Here is a 21,314-nt window from a genome sequence, read left to right as displayed (position 1 = left end):
TAACAGTGTCTGAATATGGGCCAAATTGGCATGGGGGATCGAGTTCATGTCCCTATCCCGCATAGCCTGCCTAAAATCTAGGGTATTCACATGTGCCATCACCTAGGGCCAGGTCTCGGCTACACAGTGACATAGGTCCCTATGGTCCCCTGCTCGTTTCTGCGAGAACGAGCCTTACATGTATGGTAGGGGTCAGTAGGGCTTATATTGCCATATACGCACAATGTTGGGCTAAGGACGGGGCCAGACTAAAATCCTCGTAGTATTAACAGTTTCCCCGAATGTATCACACCGCCAGGTAACCCTTGGATACAGTGCCATTGGTCCCCTTGCTCGTTTTTAAGGCATCCGCACCATAACAGTGTCTGAATATGGGCCAAATTGGCATGGGGGATCGAGTTCATGTCCCTATCCCGCATAGCCTGCCTAAAATCCTAGGGTATTCACATGTGCCATCACCTAGGGCCAGGTCTCGGCTACACAGTGACATAGGTCCCTATGGTCCCCTTGCTCGTTTCTGCGAGAACGAGCCTTACATGTATGGTAGGGGTCAGTAGGGCTTATATTGCCCATATACGCACAATGTTGGGCTAAGGACGGGGCCAGACTAAAATCCTCGTAGTATTAACAGTTTCCCCGAATGTATCACACCGCCAGGTAACCCTTGGATACAGTGCCATTGGTCCCCTTGCTCGTTTTTAAGGCATCCGCACCATAACAGTGTCTGAATATGGGCCAAATTGGCATGGGGGATCGAGTTCATGTCCCTATCCCGCATAGCCTGCCTAAAATCCTAGGGTATTCACATGTGCCATCACCTAGGGCCAGGTCTCGGCTACACAGTGACATAGGTCCCTATGGTCCCCTTGCTCGTTTCTGCGAGAACGAGCCTTACATGTATGGTAGGGTCAGTAGGGCTTATATTGCCCATATACGCACAATGTGGGCTAAGGACGGGGCCAGACTAAAATCCTCGTAGTATTAACAGTTTCCCCGAATGTATCACACCGCCAGGTAACCCTTGGATACAGTGCCATTGGTCCCCTTGCTCGTTTTTAAGGCATCGCACCATAACAGTGTCTGAATATGGGCCAAATTGGCATGGGGGATCGAGTTCATGTCCCTATCCCGCATAGCCTGCCTAAAATCCTAGGGTATTCACATGTGCCATCACCTAGGGCCAGGTCTCGGCTACACAGTGACATAGGTCCCTATGGTCCCCTTGCTCGTTTCTGCGAGAACGAGCCTTACATGTATGGTAGGGGTCAGTAGGGCTTATATTGCCCATATACGCACAATGTTGGGCTAAGGACGGGGCCAGACTAAAATCCTCGTAGTATTAACAGTTTCCCCGAATGTATCACACCGCCAGGTAACCCTTGGATACAGTGCCATTGGTCCCCTTGCTCGTTTTAAGGCATCCGCACCATAACAGTGTCTGAATATGGGCCAAATTGGCATGGGGGATCGAGTTCATGTCCCTATCCCGCATAGCCTGCCTAAAATCCTAGGGTATTAACATGTGCCATCACCTAGGGCCAGGTCTCGGCTACACAGTGACATAGGTCCCTATGGTCCCCTTGCTCGTTTCTGCGAGAACGAGCCTTACATGTATGGTAGGGGTCAGTAGGGCTTATATTGCCCATATACGCACAATGTTGGGCTAAGGACGGGGCCAGACTAAAATCCTCGTAGTATTAACAGTTTCCCCGAATGTATCACACCGCCAGGTAACCCTTGGATACAGTGCCATTGGTCCCCTTGCTCGTTTTTAAGGCATCCGCACCATAACAGTGTCTGAATATGGGCCAAATTGGCATGGGGGATCGAGTTCATGTCCCTATCCCGCATAGCCTGCCTAAAATCCTAGGGTATTCACATGTGCCATCACCTAGGGCCAGGTCTCGGCTACACAGTGACATAGGTCCCTATGGTCCCCTTGCTCGTTTCTGCGAGAACGAGCCTTACATGTATGGTAGGGTCAGTAGGGCTTATATTGCCCATATACGCACAATGTTGGGCTAAGGACGGGGCCAGACTAAAATCCTCGTAGTATTAACAGTTTCCCCGAATGTATCACACCGCCAGGTAACCCTTGGATACAGTGCCATTGGTCCCCTTGCTCGTTTTTAAGGCATCCGCACCATAACAGTGTCTGAATATGGGCCAAATTGGCATGGGGGATCGAGTTCATGTCCCTATCCCGCATATCCTGCCTAAAATCCTAGGGTATTCACATGCCATCACCTAGGGCCAGGTCTCGGCTACACAGTGACATAGGTCCCTATGGTCCCCTTGCTCGTTTCTGCGAGAACGAGCCTTACATGTATGGTAGGGGTCAGTAGGGCTTATATTGCCCATATACGCACAATGTTGGGCTAAGGACGGGGCCAGACTAAAATCCTCGTAGTATTAACAGTTTCCCCGAATGTATCACACCGCCAGGTAACCCTTGGATACAGTGCCATTGGTCCCCTTGCTCGTTTTAAGGCATCCGCACCATAACAGTGTCTGAATATGGGCCAAATTGGCATGGGGGATCGAGTTCATGTCCCTATCCCGCATAGCCTGCCTAAAATCATAGGGTATTCACATGTGCCATCACCTAGGGCCAGGTCTCGGCTACACAGTGACATAGGTCCCTATGGTCCCTTGCTCGTTTGCTGCGAGAACGAGCCTTACATGTATGGTAGGGGTCAGTAGGGCTTATATTGCCCATATACGCACAATGTTGGGCTAAGGACGGGGCCAGACTAAAATCCTCGTAGTATTAACAGTTTCCCCGAATGTATCACACCGCCAGGTAACCCTTGGATACAGTGCCATTGGTCCCCTTGCTCGTTTTTAAGGCATCCGCACCATAACAGTGTCTGAATATGGGCCAAATTGGCATGGGGGATCGAGTTCATGTCCCTATCCCGCATAGCCTGCCTAAAATCCTAGGGTATTCACATGTGCCATCACCTAGGGCCAGGTCTCGGCTACACAGTGACATAGGTCCCTATGGTCCCCTTGCTCGTTTCTGCGAGAACGAGCCTTACATGTATGGTAGGGGTCAGTAGGGCTTATATTGCCCATATACGCACAATGTTGGGCTAAGGACGGGGCCAGACTAAAAATCCTCGTAGTATTAACAGTTTCCCCGAATGTATCACACCGCCAGGTAACCCTTGGATACAGTGCCATTGGTCCCCTTGCTCGTTTTTAAGGCATCCGCACCATAACAGTGTCTGAATATGGGCCAAATTGGCATGGGGGATCGAGTTCATGTCCCTATCCCGCATAGCCTGCCTAAAATCCTAGGGTATTCACATGTGCCATCACCTAGGGCCAGGTCTCGGCTACACAGTGACATAGGTCCCTATGGTCCCCTTGCTCGTTTCTGCGAGAACGAGCCTTACATGTATGGTAGGGGTCAGTAGGGCTTATATTGCCCATATACGCACAATGTTGGGCTAAGGACGGGGCCAGACTAAAATCCTCGTAGTATTAACAGTTTCCCCGAATGTATCACACCGCCAGGTAACCCTTGGATACAGTGCCATTGGTCCCCTTGCTCGTTTTTAAGGCATCCGCACCATAACAGTGTCTGAATATGGGCCAAATTGGCATGGGGGATCGAGTTCATGTCCCTATCCCGCATAGCCTGCCTAAAATCCTAGGGTATTCACATGTGCCATCACCTAGGGCCAGGTCTCGGCTACACAGTGACATAGGTCCCTATGGTCCCCTTGCTCGTTTCTGCGAGAACGAGCCTTACATGTATGGTAGGGGTCAGTAGGGCTTATATTGCCCATATACGCACAATGTTGGGCTAAGGACGGGGCCAGACTAAAATCCTCGTAGTATTAACAGTTTCCCCGAATGTATCACACCGCCAGGTAACCCTTGGATACAGTGCCATTGGTCCCCTTGCTCGTTTTTAAGGCATCCGCACCATAACAGTGTCTGAATATGGGCCAAATTGGCATGGGGGATCGAGTTCATGTCCCTATCCCGCATAGCCTGCCTAAAATCCTAGGGTATTCACATGTGCCATCACCTAGGGCCAGGTCTCGGCTACACAGTGACATAGGTCCCTATGGTCCCCTTGCTCGTTTCTGCGAGAACGAGCCTTACATGTATGGTAGGGGTCAGTAGGGCTTATATTGCCCATATACGCACAATGTTGGGCTAAGGACGGGGCCAGACTAAAATCCTCGTAGTATTAACAGTTTCCCCGAATGTATCACACCGCCAGGTAACCCTTGGATACAGTGCCATTGGTCCCCTTGCTCGTTTTTAAGGCATCCGCACCATAACAGTGTCTGAATATGGGCCAAATTGGCATGGGGGATCGAGTTCATGTCCCTATCCCGCATAGCCTGCCTAAAATCCTAGGGTATTCACATGTGCCATCACCTAGGGCCAGGTCTCGGCTACACAGTGACATAGGTCCCTATGGTCCCCTTGCTCGTTTCTGCGAGAACGAGCCTTACATGTATGGTAGGGGTCAGTAGGGCTTATATTGCCCATATACGCACAATGTTGGGCTAAGGACGGGGCCAGACTAAAATCCTCGTAGTATTAACAGTTTCCCCGAATGTATCACACCGCCAGGTAACCCTTGGATACAGTGCCATTGGTCCCCTTGCTCGTTTTTAAGGCATCCGCACCATAACAGTGTCTGAATATGGGCCAAATTGGCATGGGGGATCGAGTTCATGTCCCTATCCCGCATAGCCTGCCTAAAATCCTAGGGTATTCACATGTGCCATCACCTAGGGCCAGGTCTCGGCTACACAGTGACATAGGTCCCTATGGTCCCCTTGCTCGTTTCTGCGAGAACGAGCCTTACATGTATGGTAGGGGTCAGTAGGGCTTATATTGCCCATATACGCACAATGTTGGGCTAAGGACGGGGCCAGACTAAAATCCTCGTAGTATTAACAGTTTCCCCGAATGTATCACACCGCCAGGTAACCCTTGGATACAGTGCCATTGGTCCCCTTGCTCGTTTTTAAGGCATCCGCACCATAACAGTGTCTGAATATGGGCCAAATTGGCATGGGGGATCGAGTTCATGTCCCTATCCCGCATAGCCTGCCTAAAATCCTAGGGTATTCACATGTGCCATCACCTAGGGCCAGGTCTCGGCTACACAGTGACATAGGTCCCTATGGTCCCCTTGCTCGTTTCTGCGAGAACGAGCCTTACATGTATGGTAGGGGTCAGTAGGGCTTATATTGCCCATATACGCACAATGTTGGGCTAAGGACGGGCCAGACTAAAATCCTCGTAGTATTAACAGTTTCCCCGAATGTATCACACCGCCAGGTAACCCTTGGATACAGTGCCATTGGTCCCCTTGCTCGTTTTTAAGGCATCCGCACCATAACAGTGTCTGAATATGGGCCAAATTGGCATGGGGGATCGAGTTCATGTCCCTATCCCGCATAGCCTGCCTAAAATCCTAGGGTATTCACATGTGCCATCACCTAGGGCCAGGTCTCGGCTACACAGTGACATAGGTCCCTATGGTCCCCTTGCTCGTTTCTGCGAGAACGAGCCTTACATGTATGGTAGGGGTCAGTAGGGCTTATATTGCCCATATACGCACAATGTTGGGCTAAGGACGGGGCCAGACTAAAATCCTCGTAGTATTAACAGTTTCCCCGAATGTATCACACCGCCAGGTAACCCTTGGATACAGTGCCATTGGTCCCCTTGCTCGTTTTTAAGGCATCCGCACCATAACAGTGTCTGAATATGGGCCAAATTGGCATGGGGGATCGAGTTCATGTCCTATCCCGCATAGCCTGCCTAAAATCCTAGGGTATTCACATGTGCCATCACCTAGGGCCAGGTCTCGGCTACACAGTGACATAGGTCCCTATGGTCCCCTTGCTCGTTTCTGCGAGAACGAGCCTTACATGTATGGTAGGGGTCAGTAGGCTTATATTGCCCATATACGCACAATGTTGGGCTAAGGACGGGGCCAGACTAAAATCCTCGTAGTATTAACAGTTTCCCCGAATGTATCACACCGCCAGGTAACCCTTGGATACAGTGCCATTGGTCCCCTTGCTCGTTTTTAAGGCATCCGCACCATAACAGTGTCTGAATATGGGCCAAATTGGCATGGGGGATCGAGTTCATGTCCCTATCCCGCATAGCCTGCCTAAAATCCTAGGGTATTCACATGTGCCATCACCTAGGGCCAGGTCTCGGCTACACAGTGACATAGGTCCCTATGGTCCCCTTGCTCGTTTCTGCGAGAACGAGCCTTACATGTTTCCTCGAGATTAATGCTCTTATTGTATTGATTTTGATGGTGATACGGTGCTAGCACCGCATCCCCGCGGTGATATGGTGATACGGTGCTACGGTGCTAACTTCACGCACATCTTGGTATTTTTAGATGGCAATATATGTTTTACATAACATATGATTTTTCCGAGAAGTTTGGAAGTAAGAAAGGCCGCATTTTAAGTCTGTATGTGTTATCGGTGATCAATCATTGTTCTGTCACCTTGAACATAGCGTGCCAAAACATTAATTTTGTTATAGTTACATTTGTTAATTCGGAAATGTTGTGCAACTTCGCGTTTTCATCAAATATTTCAACGGTGAATAAATGTTTTCTTCATTTGCGTAATATGTACTATTCTTATTTCTATGCTAATGTGATGTTACATTGTGGTCATGCTAATATTATATTCTTTAACAACGTTCGTTTTGTCAAGAAACTGTTTGCAACCCTTTTACGAAAATAAACTCGAATGCCTGTCTGTCTGTTTGTCTGTTTGTCTGGATATGTTTCAAATAAATGACTTCCGCAGCAGTAGTTGAAGTGCCTCATATTTCAATAAATTTCACACTTCTCTACAGCTTAAATTGTTAATATAAGGCGATCAATTCACAGGATTTATAAGTAAATAGTATAATCAAAGAATTAATGATCGAGTCACGATTTGTGCTATTAAACTTTCGACATTAATCTTGACCGCGACCTTTATCATTAGGGTGAAATAATTGTAGGTTGGCGGAATAGCGAAGTTCGGTAATCCAAGCGATGTTTACACAGCTTGAATAATAATATTTAATATAATATTTTGTCCCTACTTTGTCCATTGTGATTTATAAACAATGTACAAAAGAAGGACAATGCATATGCGTAATAAAATTCAGGATACTTCTGAACTATTTAAAGTGAACATTTTACCTGTTTGTACACGTTACCTTCTAACAACGATCGCTCCTAATGGCTTTAACTCGTTTGAATACTTTAACAAGTTTCGCATTATGTAATGGTTATATGACATGAAGTAAAATCTTAATTATTAAGAATGAGCGTGGTGAGCATAGCGATTTCAGGTCATCTAACTGACACTAAAATACAAAAAAATCATTGGCTGACTCATAATGGCAAAGCAAACCTGCCGCGAAAGATGAAATTCTTAATTGATTAAGCTGAAAATGTAGATTGCATTCTAAGTTACGGATGTCATTTAAAAGATACCTGCTGCCAAGAGGACTTGTTCAAGTAACAGGATAACGAAATTCGGTCATTTATATATCCATTCTTTGTGCGTCACATATGGAAGCGCATATAACGTATATATTATTGAAGTGATCATGAACGTAAAGAGATCATGCAATAGTGTAAACTGGCTTTAAGTCGACTTGCCAAGTTTGAACATAACATGTTTACCTAATTTATGTCAACATATAGGGTTAAAAATGTTTTTCAAGTTGAACACCATTGTTCGACATAATTTAATTGACATCTCCAGTACAAATTTGTGAACAAATCGACACACGTTTAAAAAAATAAATAAAATGCGTCTTTATACTCATCAAGTCGACATAAAACATGTCGACAATTACCATAATTTAATCATAAGAAAATACGACCTACGGTTTAATAGTCAAACTACATCAAAGGACAAAATAATCAAATTGAACTGTATGTTTAAATATCTAATACAAATTTTAAGAATCACTTTTAGAAATATTTGTTTTCCCATGGGCCTGAGCTCACAACTCACCATTTGTTGGCGGTGTTGTTTGTGCCGGCCTATCTGGAACGCTGATGTCGCCGACGGACGTTGTTGTCTGTCTCTGCCTATCCGGAACGCTGATGTCGCCGACGGACGTTGTTGTCTGTCTCTGCCTGTCAGGAACGCTGATGTCGCCGACGGACGTTGTTGTCTGGATCTGCCTGTCAGGAACGCTGATGTCGCCGACGGACGTTGTTGTCTGTTTCTGCTGGTCGGGAACAGATTGGGGGTTGATGGCCGTTTCGCCAGAGGGCAACACCGTTGTCTTGCCGTGGGATGGTTGCAGAAATACTGAAACGTGAAATGGTATACACTTCAACAATAAACCTTTTCTTAAATACATCAACTTTACTTGGAAGATATTTAAAATTTTAATAATGTGGGTAAAAAATCTGAACTTACCGATGGAAAAGAGACAAATCACAGCGACCCGCGCCATGATTTCAACACTAGAAGTTCTTGGTCAAAAGTGAATGTTGACCACTTAGAAACCTGAATATATAGAGGCTGAAAATATACGTGTAAAGGGCCAGTCATTGTCAAATCATTGACCATGTATCGACTTACAAATTGACTGTCAGTTTGTTCTTAGTCCAAGTGTCCACAAACCGTATATTAGAAGAGCAAATATTGCTGGAATGACCGCTCATCCATATTCCACGCATTGACACAATAACTGAAGACGCGTTGGAGCATTTTCAACACATAACAAAATGTTATGGCTCCAATGATTGTCCGGCGTGATGTTTGTCTTCACATAAGTTTCCTACACAGCAAGTTTTATCAAAATAAGTTATGCCTAAAGTAATTGAGAAATTATTTATCTGCTTTAGTAAAAACAACATTGACCATAAGGAAACGTGTACCCCCCCCCCCCAGAATGGGGCAAGTTTTGGCCCCTATGCCACAATTTGAACAAACTTGATACACTGGATCACTATATGCATGGGTGCGAAACAGTGGCTCCTGCTCTTTTAGGAGCTGTGTATAAAAAGGAGCCAATGACAGTTCCGAGCTAGAGAAAAAGAACGGATATCATCGTAAAACGTAAGTATGACTCGTTATTTTATCTAATATCACAATTATGAGGGCTTATTTGAGAAATCGGGGAATGCAGTGCCATATAAATATGTTTAATCTTCACACGTATTTGGGTTATTTTGTAAACATATTTTTTATGGAGTTATAAAACCGATTCTCCCATCAAACACATCAATGTTTACAAACGAAAGTAGAACATTTTCACCAATCTTCAGTTGAATTTCACTCAAGAAGCTTACATTTAAGATAAAGTCAGTATTATCGAGTGCTTTTATTTTGTCGGGAATAAAAATGACCGTCTGATTACCGGAATAAGCATGTTTATACTCCTTTTCTGGGTTGAGCTGGAGCCAAAGCCAGGGAGCTGGAGCCAAAGCGTGGATGCTGAGCCAATACTCTGTATAATAATGCATTCAACTGGTCATATTTGGAATAGTTGCAGTTTTTTTTATTTATAACTAGTATTAAGATAGTGTTGTATTTTTTAAATATATAATTATTTATGATTATTTAATGTAATTCATCTGATAATGGGCGTTGCAATCTCAGAAATGCCGATGGAGCTAAACAATCCTTTCACAACATCTGTATAATTATATGGCTACTGTTTCTTGAACAGTCTTCTAACTCCAATCAGATTCCAAAATAAATGAATAGTAGTGGATGAAAGAAAAGTGTGTCATTTAACAAAGATTAGATAGACAAAAAACTGGTAAACTATGTGCTAAATTACATCAACTGACCGCTAGTACATCAATAGGATTGGATACGTGTAAGTGTTAATTTTCTTATTTTTCTGTACATTTGATTTATATTTGCTATATATAAAAAAAATGAGGTACCCTTTTTACCGACATTAAACGCGAGCTTGGCTTAGATTAAGAGAAAACTAGTGTGAATTCTTACAATAATTCATTGTTTCCTGGACCTGCAAGGTGTCTATACAGCATAAGTAAGCACACGATATTAAAGCTGCATTCTCACAGATAAATCGTTTTTACAACTTTTTTTATTTTTTTGTCATAATATAACACAACACAGGTTTGCTTTATTATAACGATAACACATTAACATTTTTTTATTAATAATTAGGGTAATAACACCTTTTTGAGGTCGTTACCATCTGCAAAGGCCCGCAAAATGGTTTACAGCCCGACGAGAAGCGCGAGGGTTGTAAACCATTTGAAGGGCCTTTGCAGATGGTAACAACCGCAAAAAGGTGTATTAACCATAATTGCATAAAATTACACACCATGAGTAACTTCTTTGTTGAAAAGCTGTTTAATGTCACGAATAAACAGAAACAGTTAGTTCAAAATATGTACTTGTTAAGCTCGAATAGGGCTGCAAGAAAACTCGACAGTTTCATTTTTGTTTCAACGCCATTTTTTTCAGTGTTCAGTCGATTGGAATATAAGTATCTTCCATGGCCGAAAGTGTAAGATAGGTTCATTCCGACCCGAGCGTAGGGTGTTTTGCGGAAACGAGGTTTATCGAGTATAAACATGCTTATTCCGGTAATCAGACGGTCATTTTTATTCCCGACAAAATAAAAGCACTCGATAATACTGACTTTATCTTAAATGTAAGCTTCTTGAGTGAAATTCAACTGAAGATTGGTGAAAATGTTCTACTTTCGTTTGTAAACATTGATGTGTTTGATGGGAGAATCGGTTTTATAACTCCATAAACAATATGCTTACAAAATAACCCAAATACGTGTGAAGATTAAACATATTTATATGGCACCGCATTCCCCGATTTCTCAAATAAGCCCTCATAATTGTGATATTAGATAAAATAACGAGTCATACTTACGTTTTACGATGATATCCGTTCTTTTGCTCTAGCTCGGAACTGTCATTGGCTCCTTTTTATACACAGCTCCTAAAAGAGCAGGAGCCACTGTTTCGCACCCGTGTATATGATGATGTACACCATACCACTAACGGTAGCAGACAAGACGATTTACAAATAAGAATGTAAGAAATTAGTGATCACATGGGCATACTTTGAACAAACTTGGTAGGCAACCACTAGACAATAAAAACCAACCAAATATCTAAGCGCAAGGCCTCATGATTTTTGTCAATTTTTGAAGTTTTCCCCTTTGGTTGCCATGGCAACCAGAGTTTTGCGTTGAAATTAATTACCTTGAACTAATATGAAAGGGCAACACCAAAGTAACATCCCTTTGAAGATTCATTAAAATTGACCAGGTGGAAAAAAAAGGTTTATGAGCAATAGTTGCCGTTGGACCACGGGAACGGGATGCCGGACAGACAGACCACGATAGCTCAACTTGAGAACTTTGTGCTCAATTGAGCTAAAAAGTAAAAGCTGAGACGTGAATTACTGCTGAAATTCATATTGTGTAACGTTAACCTTTAAGACATATTTTATTAGTGACACACTTTCTCATGATGCTCTAATATTGATGAAGTTTGACTGAATTCCGATTACTGGTTATAAAAGTATTGCTAAGACACAAATTATTGCTATATGAAATCTATGAATAATGTTTAACCTCCATCAGTGACTTGACTATTGATATGAGAGCAAGATTGTTTGTACAACTCACCTTCCCATGGTGCTTTAAAAGTATGTGGAGTTCACTATTGTATAACCTTGACCTTCAATCATGACCATGACATTTGAGATAAGGGAAAAATATGTGCAGTTCACCTTTCAATACTGTTCACCAATTCCGTGAAATTTAATTGAAATTCCATGAATAACCGGACCTGTCACGGAGACAGCACGCTTGGCTATTCCGTCGCAAGTTTAAGGATTGCAGTTTTAGAAAACATGCAGTCATCACTGTAAAATTAGATTGAATGCAAAACCTTAACCAGAATTTCTAAGTCGAATAATAAAGGGCCATTATTTGCAAAATACAGTTATCTAACTTGGTTATTCAAGTAAGTTGGATTGTTTAGTGCATTTGTATAAAGTCTCAATGGAATACATCGAATAGTTAACCTATGTGTGTTTATATTTGTATGCCTTATGATAAAGGGCAATTATTTGCATTATATGCATGAAAGCTCTCCTTGTCCCTTGAGTAGTCCAGCTAATCACAAAGTTATTGCTCAGTCAAGAATGTATTTGATGGACACATGGAAACATGGAGGATGGACAGTGAGAAATCTATTTGCCAACCTTTGAGGAGCATAAGATTGTAGATGGTTAAGGGTTTAAAATACTGATTCACTTCTTCACAAAGCGATTTTGAAAATTTAAGTCTTATGAATTTATGTCAGATTCTTTTCCAACATTCTCGAAATTATTTATTTATATTTAGAATAAGTAAATTTCAGTTGTTCTAAGTGGAACCCAACAATTGTTGATGACTGACGAGTATGGAAGTGGACCATGCCCTTTATTTAAATGAACGTAAATGTACTTATTGGCAAAACGCTTATAAGCTTAGCAATTCCAGAGACAAGAATTTCGTATTACCTTGTTCAACAGCACGATTCGTGATACAAACGATCATGCACAATACTTTACCTACAGAGTAATTGGCTTAAGTCAATCTTTTGACCCCCCTGGTTCCAACTAGAAAATAGGGAAGCAATCAATGTACTGTATTATTCTAATTCTACAACAAACTTCACATTGATATATGTAAACAGTGCCATCATAACTTAATTGCAACCAGTTCTGTATTTTGACATGTTACTTAGTAGTGTTTATACAATCCCATATACTCTACCAAGTATTTGCCCAATTCTTGTACTGGTCAATAAACAATCACTATTTTTAAAAGTGTTGACTTATCATATAAATCAGACTAATGGTAAAGTCACGATTTTTATTTTAATGAAGTATTTATTTGTATAGTTAAACAAACGAAAGGAAAATGACACTAACACTATCTGGAAGCTAAACGGAATTGATGATTTAAGCTTCTACTAAAGAAAAAGAAAATCGGCACATTTGGTGCCTTCGCACCCTTGCATAAATACAGACATAGGAGAAAAATATATAGACGATATTTGTTTATTTCAGTGTAAGATCGTATTTAATTTCACGAGTCTCATAGAAAAACATATTTTCACGAGTGGCGAAGCCACGAGTGAAAATGTAGTTTTTTATGATCACGAGTGAAATTAAATACTGTAGCAAATTTGGGCCGAGCGATACGTTGTTAAACTGTTGTCTGCACTTAATGCTTAACTTTTAATATGGGGTATGAAATTAGTGTAGAGAGTGAATTTCTCAATAAAAACAACAGTTAATGATACAACATGAATGTAAATTAAAATAAGATGATTGAATAATAATAATCATGATGCGAACAGCGATTTATAATAATAATGTTGTTTTCTGAAAATATGAAAATATAAGGCGAAACCCCTACGAAAAAGACTTAACGTTGAAAATGGACTATTCCAACTGGTTAGGACCGTCCAATCTGGTCACGTGATATCGTGAGTATAAATACAGCAAACCAGCGGATTTTATTCATTCTTGTGCTGGCTTCTGCGAGAGCAACAACTTGATAAGACAAGGTGTACTATATTTATTGTCTCTAATAGGGGTTAAACACTATTTGTCCTAGCGGCAAATATACATGTTAATTCCCTAGGGGTTTATACCGAACTATCTATATTAATATAGATATAAGTATGGTATAAACTGTGAACCAGAGAGTATTAAATAGAAAAGCGCCTCCTTAACAATAGAAGTAATGAAAGTAAACTCAAAAGTCCTTACCATACATTGACATAATACTATTAAGTACAGTTTTTAAGTGAAAAGCTAGGGATATAGGAAAAGTTAGATAATTTAATATGTGCGTCTATGAAAACTGTAAATATTCCAATCTTTGTTGATTTATCATTGATTGAACGATAATTATTTTCACGATCCAATCATTTTAAATAATCATTAGTGCAAATTATTTGGCAAAGTAGCCAAAGAGGAAAATCTTATATATACCATTTGAAAGTAAGCCCCGGCACGTTACAAAATTTGGCGCCCAACGTGGGGCTATTTGAATTTTCATATATATTCACAAACCTACGACAATGGCCGGAAGAAGTGATCGTGAACGTCATATGGAGCAAGAGATAGATGATTTAAGGCGACAGCTCCATATAATGAAGTTACAACAAGAAATTGACGCAATGCAACGAGAGATTGACATAACTTCATATAAATAAATGCTTCTACACCAGTCAGAGAAAATATACCGCGTGGTAGAATGGAAATGCCTAGTTCAATTGTTAAACGAGAACTGATAGAAACCACCCCAGCTTTTCATTCAAAATTGACAAGACCAAGACGGTTGTTGCCTGAAACGCCAAATAAATCAAGTGTTTCCTTTACGAACATAGCATGCCAGACGGAGTGCATGGATAATGACAGGCCAGATAAATTCGTTACTGAACGAAGGAAGAAGGTACGTTGTTCAGAAACTGTGCCATTAGAAGATACGAAGCAGATATGCAATAGTGGGGGCACAGCTGGTCGGGGTTTAACAATGAAGCCCGCGACTTATGATGGGACTAGTGCCTGGGCGGACTATAAAGCCCATTTCGAAGCATGTGCTTCATTGAATGGTTGGGATGACCATCAAAAAGGCCTGTATCTGTCTGTTTCATTGAGGGACAGGCGCAAGGTGTATTCGGAAACCTTGCAAATAACACTACCGACTACAAGAAGTTGGTGAGTGCTTTGGAGGATCGATTTGCACCTCCAAATCAAACTGAATTGTACCGGGTACAGTTAAGGGACCGGCAACAAAGAGCTACTGAGACAATGTCAGAGCTAGGCCAGGATATTCGCCGTCTCACAAATTTGGCATATCCAAGCGCACCAAATGACGTGCGAGAAACGCTCGCAAAAGAGCAATTTATCGATTCATTGATAAATTCAGACATGCGATTGAAAGTTAAACAGGCTAGGCCTGTTGATTTAAATGATGCTGTTCGGCATGCTGTTGAACTAGAGTCCTTTTACCGTGCAGAGAAGCGGCAGAAAGGAATGGTTCGGGCTACCAACCATGATGAAGACAAACACTCAGGGGAGTCCATGTCTCAAATGAGGGAAGAAATTCGAGATCTTCGAGCAAAGTTGAACGCTCAAACACAATCGAAATCGTTCAGTAAAAATGAGAGTGGTAGTAGAAGTTATCAGCAAACACCGTACAAGAAACAGTTTTATACTGAAAACAGATCATTTGGTAAACAGTCGAATGAAAGACACGTTGACAAAAAGAAAGCATGTTTTGAGTGTGGGTCAGAACAACATTTAAGGTGGGACTGTCCAAATATTAAAGTAAACCTTATGAGGAAAGAAGGAAAATAATAAACAACAACAGCAGCAAAGCTTAAAACAAGCTCATATCCAAACATCGGCTGGTTTATTGTGTCAGCTAAAATAGGGAGTATAGACGTCGCCTGCCTTATAGATACAGGAGCTACGCTAACATTAATTTCCAGTAAAATATGGGAAATGATTAAAGGTTACCACATCCTTTCGACTTTTGAAGCTCCAATTATAACGGCTTCTGGAAGTAACATGGTTATAATCGGTAGCACGGAGCTTGTAATACGGCTTGGTAAAACAAGTTGTCCGATTACAGTTGTAGTAGTAGACATGGATGTTGATGTCGTACTAGGACTTGATTTTATGAAAGTGCACACTGTTCATATCAATGTCATACAGGATACATTGACAATCAATGGGCAGAAAATTGCTCTCGAAAGCGTTGGGAAATTAGGTTGTTACCGCGTAGGGTTGATGAAAAAGGGTGATATTCCCGCAAGATTAAAAATGATTGATACCGGAAGAGTAAATTATCTTGGAACAAAAAGGTCTAAGATGGCCAAGAAAAAGGTAAAGCACGAAAGTCGATCAGCCTATATGCCCGCAATGCAAAAAGAGAATACCACCCAACGAGAAGTTTGAGCAGCATCTTATTCAATGTACCGAAGAGAAGAAAAAGCTCATGTTAGCTCCAACAGCAAGTTGTGATGAGTGTGGGAAGATCTTTAAAAGGTTTTCATTTATGATGAAACATAAGCAGATGGTGCATGATAATAAGACCACTGAGAAATGTGATAGGGCTAAGGACAAAGTTAAACCTGGGTGTAGTAAGATTGACATTAAAAATTGGAAGCTGGTGATGAAGGATGGGATTGTAATCCTGGAATTGAACATGATTATAGCGATGAAGGAGAAAAGTGTTTAAAAAAGGTTGATGTTGAAAATTAGGTTGATTTTGAGGACGGGATGCATCAAGTGAGCTTTGAACTAAAACTGAGTGTATTATAAACATTATTGAAACCTTTGCGAACTGTTAACTTTGAAGTAGATTTTGTTTTTGTATGTGTATCAATGCTACAGTAGGAAGCTGAGAGAAACTTTATTTGTTAAGCATCAAACTCATTTTTTGCGTGTTGTAAATGTCGTTTTTGTAATTTCATTAAACTGTGTTAAGCTTAAATTTGTTTAGATTTTTCGGTTCAAGTAAAAAAAAAAAAAAAAGGTTTATCCCCGCGAGACGCGTGGTAATCGGAGGCGTGGGTAATGTAGCAAATTTGGGCCGAGCGATACGTTGTTAAACTGTTGTCTGCACTTAATGCTTAACTTTTAATATGGGGTATGAAATTAGTGTAGAGAGTGAATTTCTCAATAAAAACAACAGTTAATGATACAACATGAATGTAAATTAAAATAAGATGATTGAATAATAATAATCATGATGCGAACAGCGATTTATATAATAATGTTGTTTTCTGAAAATATGAAAATATAAGGCGAAACCCCTATCGAAAAAGACTTAACGTTGAAAATGGACTATTCCAACTGGTTAGGACCGTCCAATCTGGTCACGTGATATCGTGAGTATAAATACAGCAAACCAGCGGATTTTATTCATTCTTGTGCTGGCTTCTGCGAGAGCAACAACTTGATAAGACAAGGTGTACTATATTTATTGTCTCTAATAGGGGTTAAACACTATTTGTCCTAGCGGCAAATATACATGTTAATTCCCTAGGGGTTTATACCGAACTATCTATATTAATATAGATATAAGTATGGTATAAACTGTGAACCAGAGAGTATTAAATAGAAAAGCGCCTCCTTAACAATAGAAGTAATGAAAGTAAACTCAAAAGTCCTTACCATACATTGACATAATACTATTAAGTACAGTTTTTAAGTGAAAAGCTAGGGATATCGGAAAAGTTAGATAATTTAATATGTGCGTCTATGAAAACTGTAAATATTCCAATCTTTGTTGATTTATCATTGATTGAACGATAATTATTTTCACGATCCAATCATTTTAAATAATCATTAGTGCAAATTATTTGGCAAAGTAGCCAAAGAGGAAAATCTTATATATAACCATTTGAAAGTTAGCCCCGGCACGTTACAATACGATCTTACACTGAAATAAACAAATTTTCTGTTTCTTTTATGCTTATTTTCGGAGTTTTATTTATTTCTGAATTACCCCCTTCTTTGAAAAGGGTGGGCTTTACGCCGCTACCCGTGGGGCGCCCCTCATGCATAATTATAGCTGTCAACTTTTTTACTTTCGGTTTGCTGAGAAATAGTTCTCTGCTATTCATTCTTATAGCTTAATATTCGCTCATTTTTTATTGCAAAGCTTTATGAACAGTAAAAAATGAAGTATTATTAGTGCACAAATGTTCCAAAAAATAATGAAAACACTTTTTATTTTAACCAAATTACTACGCCGCTATTTATAGAATGAAAATTTGGAAGGTCAAATGTGTTGGCAAAACAAATGTGGATACTCATTGGATTTTAACCATTCTTCTTAGTTTAAGACTGCATATACGCGTGTTTTTATAGTAAGTTAATATACAGTCATCTTACTGTCAGAGACCAGTCTGTTTCGCTTTAAAATGTTTGTTTTCCAGAAGAGTAAATACCACGCTAGTTTGTTGACACATTTTGAGATGTGGGTGGGGTAAAAAAATATTGGATCTATCTGTAAATTGTTGTGTGAATTCTCCAGGAAGCTAATTTTACGTACTACAACGGTTAACAGTTCAAAATACATTTGATCGATGCTATAAAATTTTATTTATGTTCGAACAGTTGTTTTTGTCTGTAATTTGTTTGGAATGAAAGCAAATGTTCGAACATTCAGCTTCAAAGATCAGTAAAATGTTTGATAAACGGGATAACCGGTAATAAACGGTAAGTTGTTAATTTCCAATTATATATTTATTTAAATTTATAAAATATTTCTTTATTAACAACAAAGGATTTTAAAAGTAGTTCTGAAAATTGATATTTTCACTCCTTATTTTGCAGTGAAAATATCAAATTGATATTTTCACTGTTGTTATTTCACTGTTAAAAACCCATATTTCATTGTAAAGCATGAAAGAAAATTATATATCTTATCCGAGCTAAACTTGGATTTTTTTATATAGTATGTATGCACTGTGCTGTTTGTGGAGTTTTGTGCTGTTCTTCAATGTGTCTTGTTTGTGATTTTTTGTTTTTATGTTCTATGTCTTTGGCGTTTACCCAGTGCCATTAAACCGGGTTTATGTTTAAACTTTTTTGCTACTGAGCTTGGTTCTGTAGTTTTTTTGCATACATATTGGCCTGATCATGGGATGGACTAGCGCAGAATAATCAGTATCAGTATATTCACCAGAACAAAAGTCAACTAATCCACCAAAACGTGTGGTTGATGGATGGGAGCCTATGTGAAAAGTCTCAATGCAATACATAATGTATTTCCTGAGATATTAACTTAAATGTTGTATCATGCAAAACCTTAACCAGAATTTCTAAGTCGAATAATAAATGGCCATTTTTGCAAAATACAGTTATCTTGTTTAGTTATACAAGTAAATTGGATGGTTCAGTAACTTTGTATAAAGTCTCAATGGAATACATCAAGTAGTTGCTGGGGTATTAACCTGCGTGTGTATTATATGCAAAACCTTAACCAGAATTTCTAGATGTCAAATGATAAAGGGCAATTATTTGCATTACAAAAATGTATATGCACGTTACAGTTACTTTCTTAATTAATCAAGGTTAGATGGTTTGGATAACTTGTTTAAATTTTCAATGCAATACATGATGTATTTGCTGAAATATTGACTTAAATGTGGTTACATGCAAAACCGTAAGAAAAGGTCAAACTTTGCATCTTACGCAAAACAGAATTATCTGACTTCGTTATTCGAGTGCATTGTAGGTTGGGTAGTCGCGTACCATTGTATAAAGTCTCAATACATCAAGGAGTTGCTGAGACATAAATCTATGTGTGCTTACATGCAAAACCTTAAGCAGAATTTTAAAGTCAATTAATAAAGGTCCATAGTTTGAATTATTTTCAAGCGTTATCTTACTTCATTTATTAAGCAGTTGGATAATTGGGAATACATATATAAAGTTTCAATACAATACATGATGTATTTGATGATAATGACTTCAAGGTGCTTACATGTAAAACCTTAACCAAGTTCTGATGCCGACGTCGATGCTAGGGTGGGTAGTATAGCTTTCCTTATTCTTTGAATAGTGAAGCTTTTACATAGTTATTGCTCAGGCAAGAATGTAACAGACGGAGACATTTAAATATGGAGGATGGACAGTGAGAAATATATTTGTCAACCTTTGAGGAGCATAAAATTGAAGATGGCTAAGGGTTTTCAAATACTGATTCAACTCTTTACATAGTGATTTTGAAAATTAGTCGTATGAATCTGTATCAGATTCTTTTCCAACATACTTGAAATTTTTTTACATATTTAGAACAAGACGCCATTGCGGCAATGCCGCATTAAAGCCGGATTTTTTATTTGACGATGCAATTTTGCAAACCTGGGATTTGAGCTAGTGGCCTAGTATTTTTAACCAAAAAGACCCATATTTATACTTATCGGAGATATCGTTCATACAAATAACCTGATAAACAAAAACTATTCCATTTGTGTGAGGAAAAATGAACATTTTATAAATACATCGGCTTTTCCAATAAGACCTTGTTTTTGACCCTAGATGACACACTTTATCATCTAAGATTTCATTTTTTGATGACATCGGGAAAATGTTTCCTACGATTTGACCTAGTGACCTATGTTCACAAATGTTTAAGACAACGTGTAGACAAATATTCTGACCTAGTTTTATAAAGATTTGACAAAAATGAATGAATTTTTATGACCGTGGAATTCTTTCTCCTAAGATTTGACATTGTGGCCTAGATTTTGACTGGGGATGACCCATATTAAAGAACTTTCAAGATATTATGCAGAAAAATATTCTGACCAAGTTTCATAAAGATTGACAAAAATTGTTGAATTTATGACGTGGAAAGATTTTCCTAAGATTTGACTTAGTGACCTAGAATTTGACCCGGGATGACCAATTGTTTCATCAAGATATGAAAAAAATGTTGAATTTATGACGTGGATTTTTTTTAACCTAAGATTTTACCTAGTGAACTAGATTTTGACCCGGGTTGACCCATATTAAACAAGAAACGCCGCAATGCGACGAAACAGGTTTTTAATGATTGACAGAAGAACTTCAGCCTGTGTCTGTTTTTCTATTTTGAGTAACAGTGACCTTGACCCAAAATGCAATCCATTGAAAGGTATCCATAAACTCTTCCTTTACACAAAGTTGGGTCAAGATATGTCAACCCTAACTTAAGTTATTCAGTTTCAACCATTTTTTTTTCTATTTCTAGTAACAGTGACCTTGACCTTGAATCAAGGGAACCAAACGCAATCCCATGAAAGGATTCCATAAACTCTTCCTTTATACCAAGTTTGGTCAAGATATGTGGACCCTGACTATCTGTATTCAGTTTCAACCATTTTTCTTTTCTAGTAACAGTGACCATGACCTTGAATCAAGGAACCCCAAACGCAATCCCATGAAAGGTATCCATAAACTCTTCCTTTATACCAAGTTTGGTCAAGATATGTGGACCCTGACTTAAGTAATTCAGTTTCAACTATTTTTCTATTTTAAATAACAGTGACCTTGACCTTGACCATAGGGACCCAAAACGTAATCCCATGAAAGGTATCCATAAACTCTTCCTTTATACCTAGTTTGGTCAAGATGTTGGACTCTGACTAAAGGTATTCAGTTTCAACCCTTTTTCTATTTTTAGTAACAGTGACCTAGACCTTGACCCTAGGGACCCCAAACGCAATCCCATGAAAGGTATCCATAAACTCTTCCTATAGACAAGTTTTT

The 21,314-nt window shown here is 39.7% G+C and overlaps 1 protein-coding gene across 1 annotated transcript in view; it reads left to right on the top strand.

The window, feature by feature from the left end:
* Positions 1–14,295: 14,295 nt before the first annotated feature.
* Positions 14,296–21,314, top strand: part of LOC128215565 (uncharacterized) — a 65,565-nt gene continuing 58,546 nt past the window's right edge. The window contains exons 1-2 of the mRNA XM_052922259.1: positions 14,296–14,493; positions 14,706–15,276. Coding sequence (XP_052778219.1) covers positions 14,296–14,493; positions 14,706–15,276 — 769 coding nt within the window. The remainder of the gene's footprint in view (positions 14,494–14,705; positions 15,277–21,314) is intronic.

The sequence above is a fragment of the Mya arenaria genome, chromosome 2, assembly GCF_026914265.1.
Source record: "Mya arenaria isolate MELC-2E11 chromosome 2, ASM2691426v1".
Classification (NCBI taxonomy): Eukaryota; Metazoa; Mollusca; class Bivalvia; order Myida; family Myidae; genus Mya; species Mya arenaria.
The sequence above is the reverse complement of the archived record's forward strand: the minus strand, read 5'-3'. Positions and strand labels throughout refer to the sequence as shown.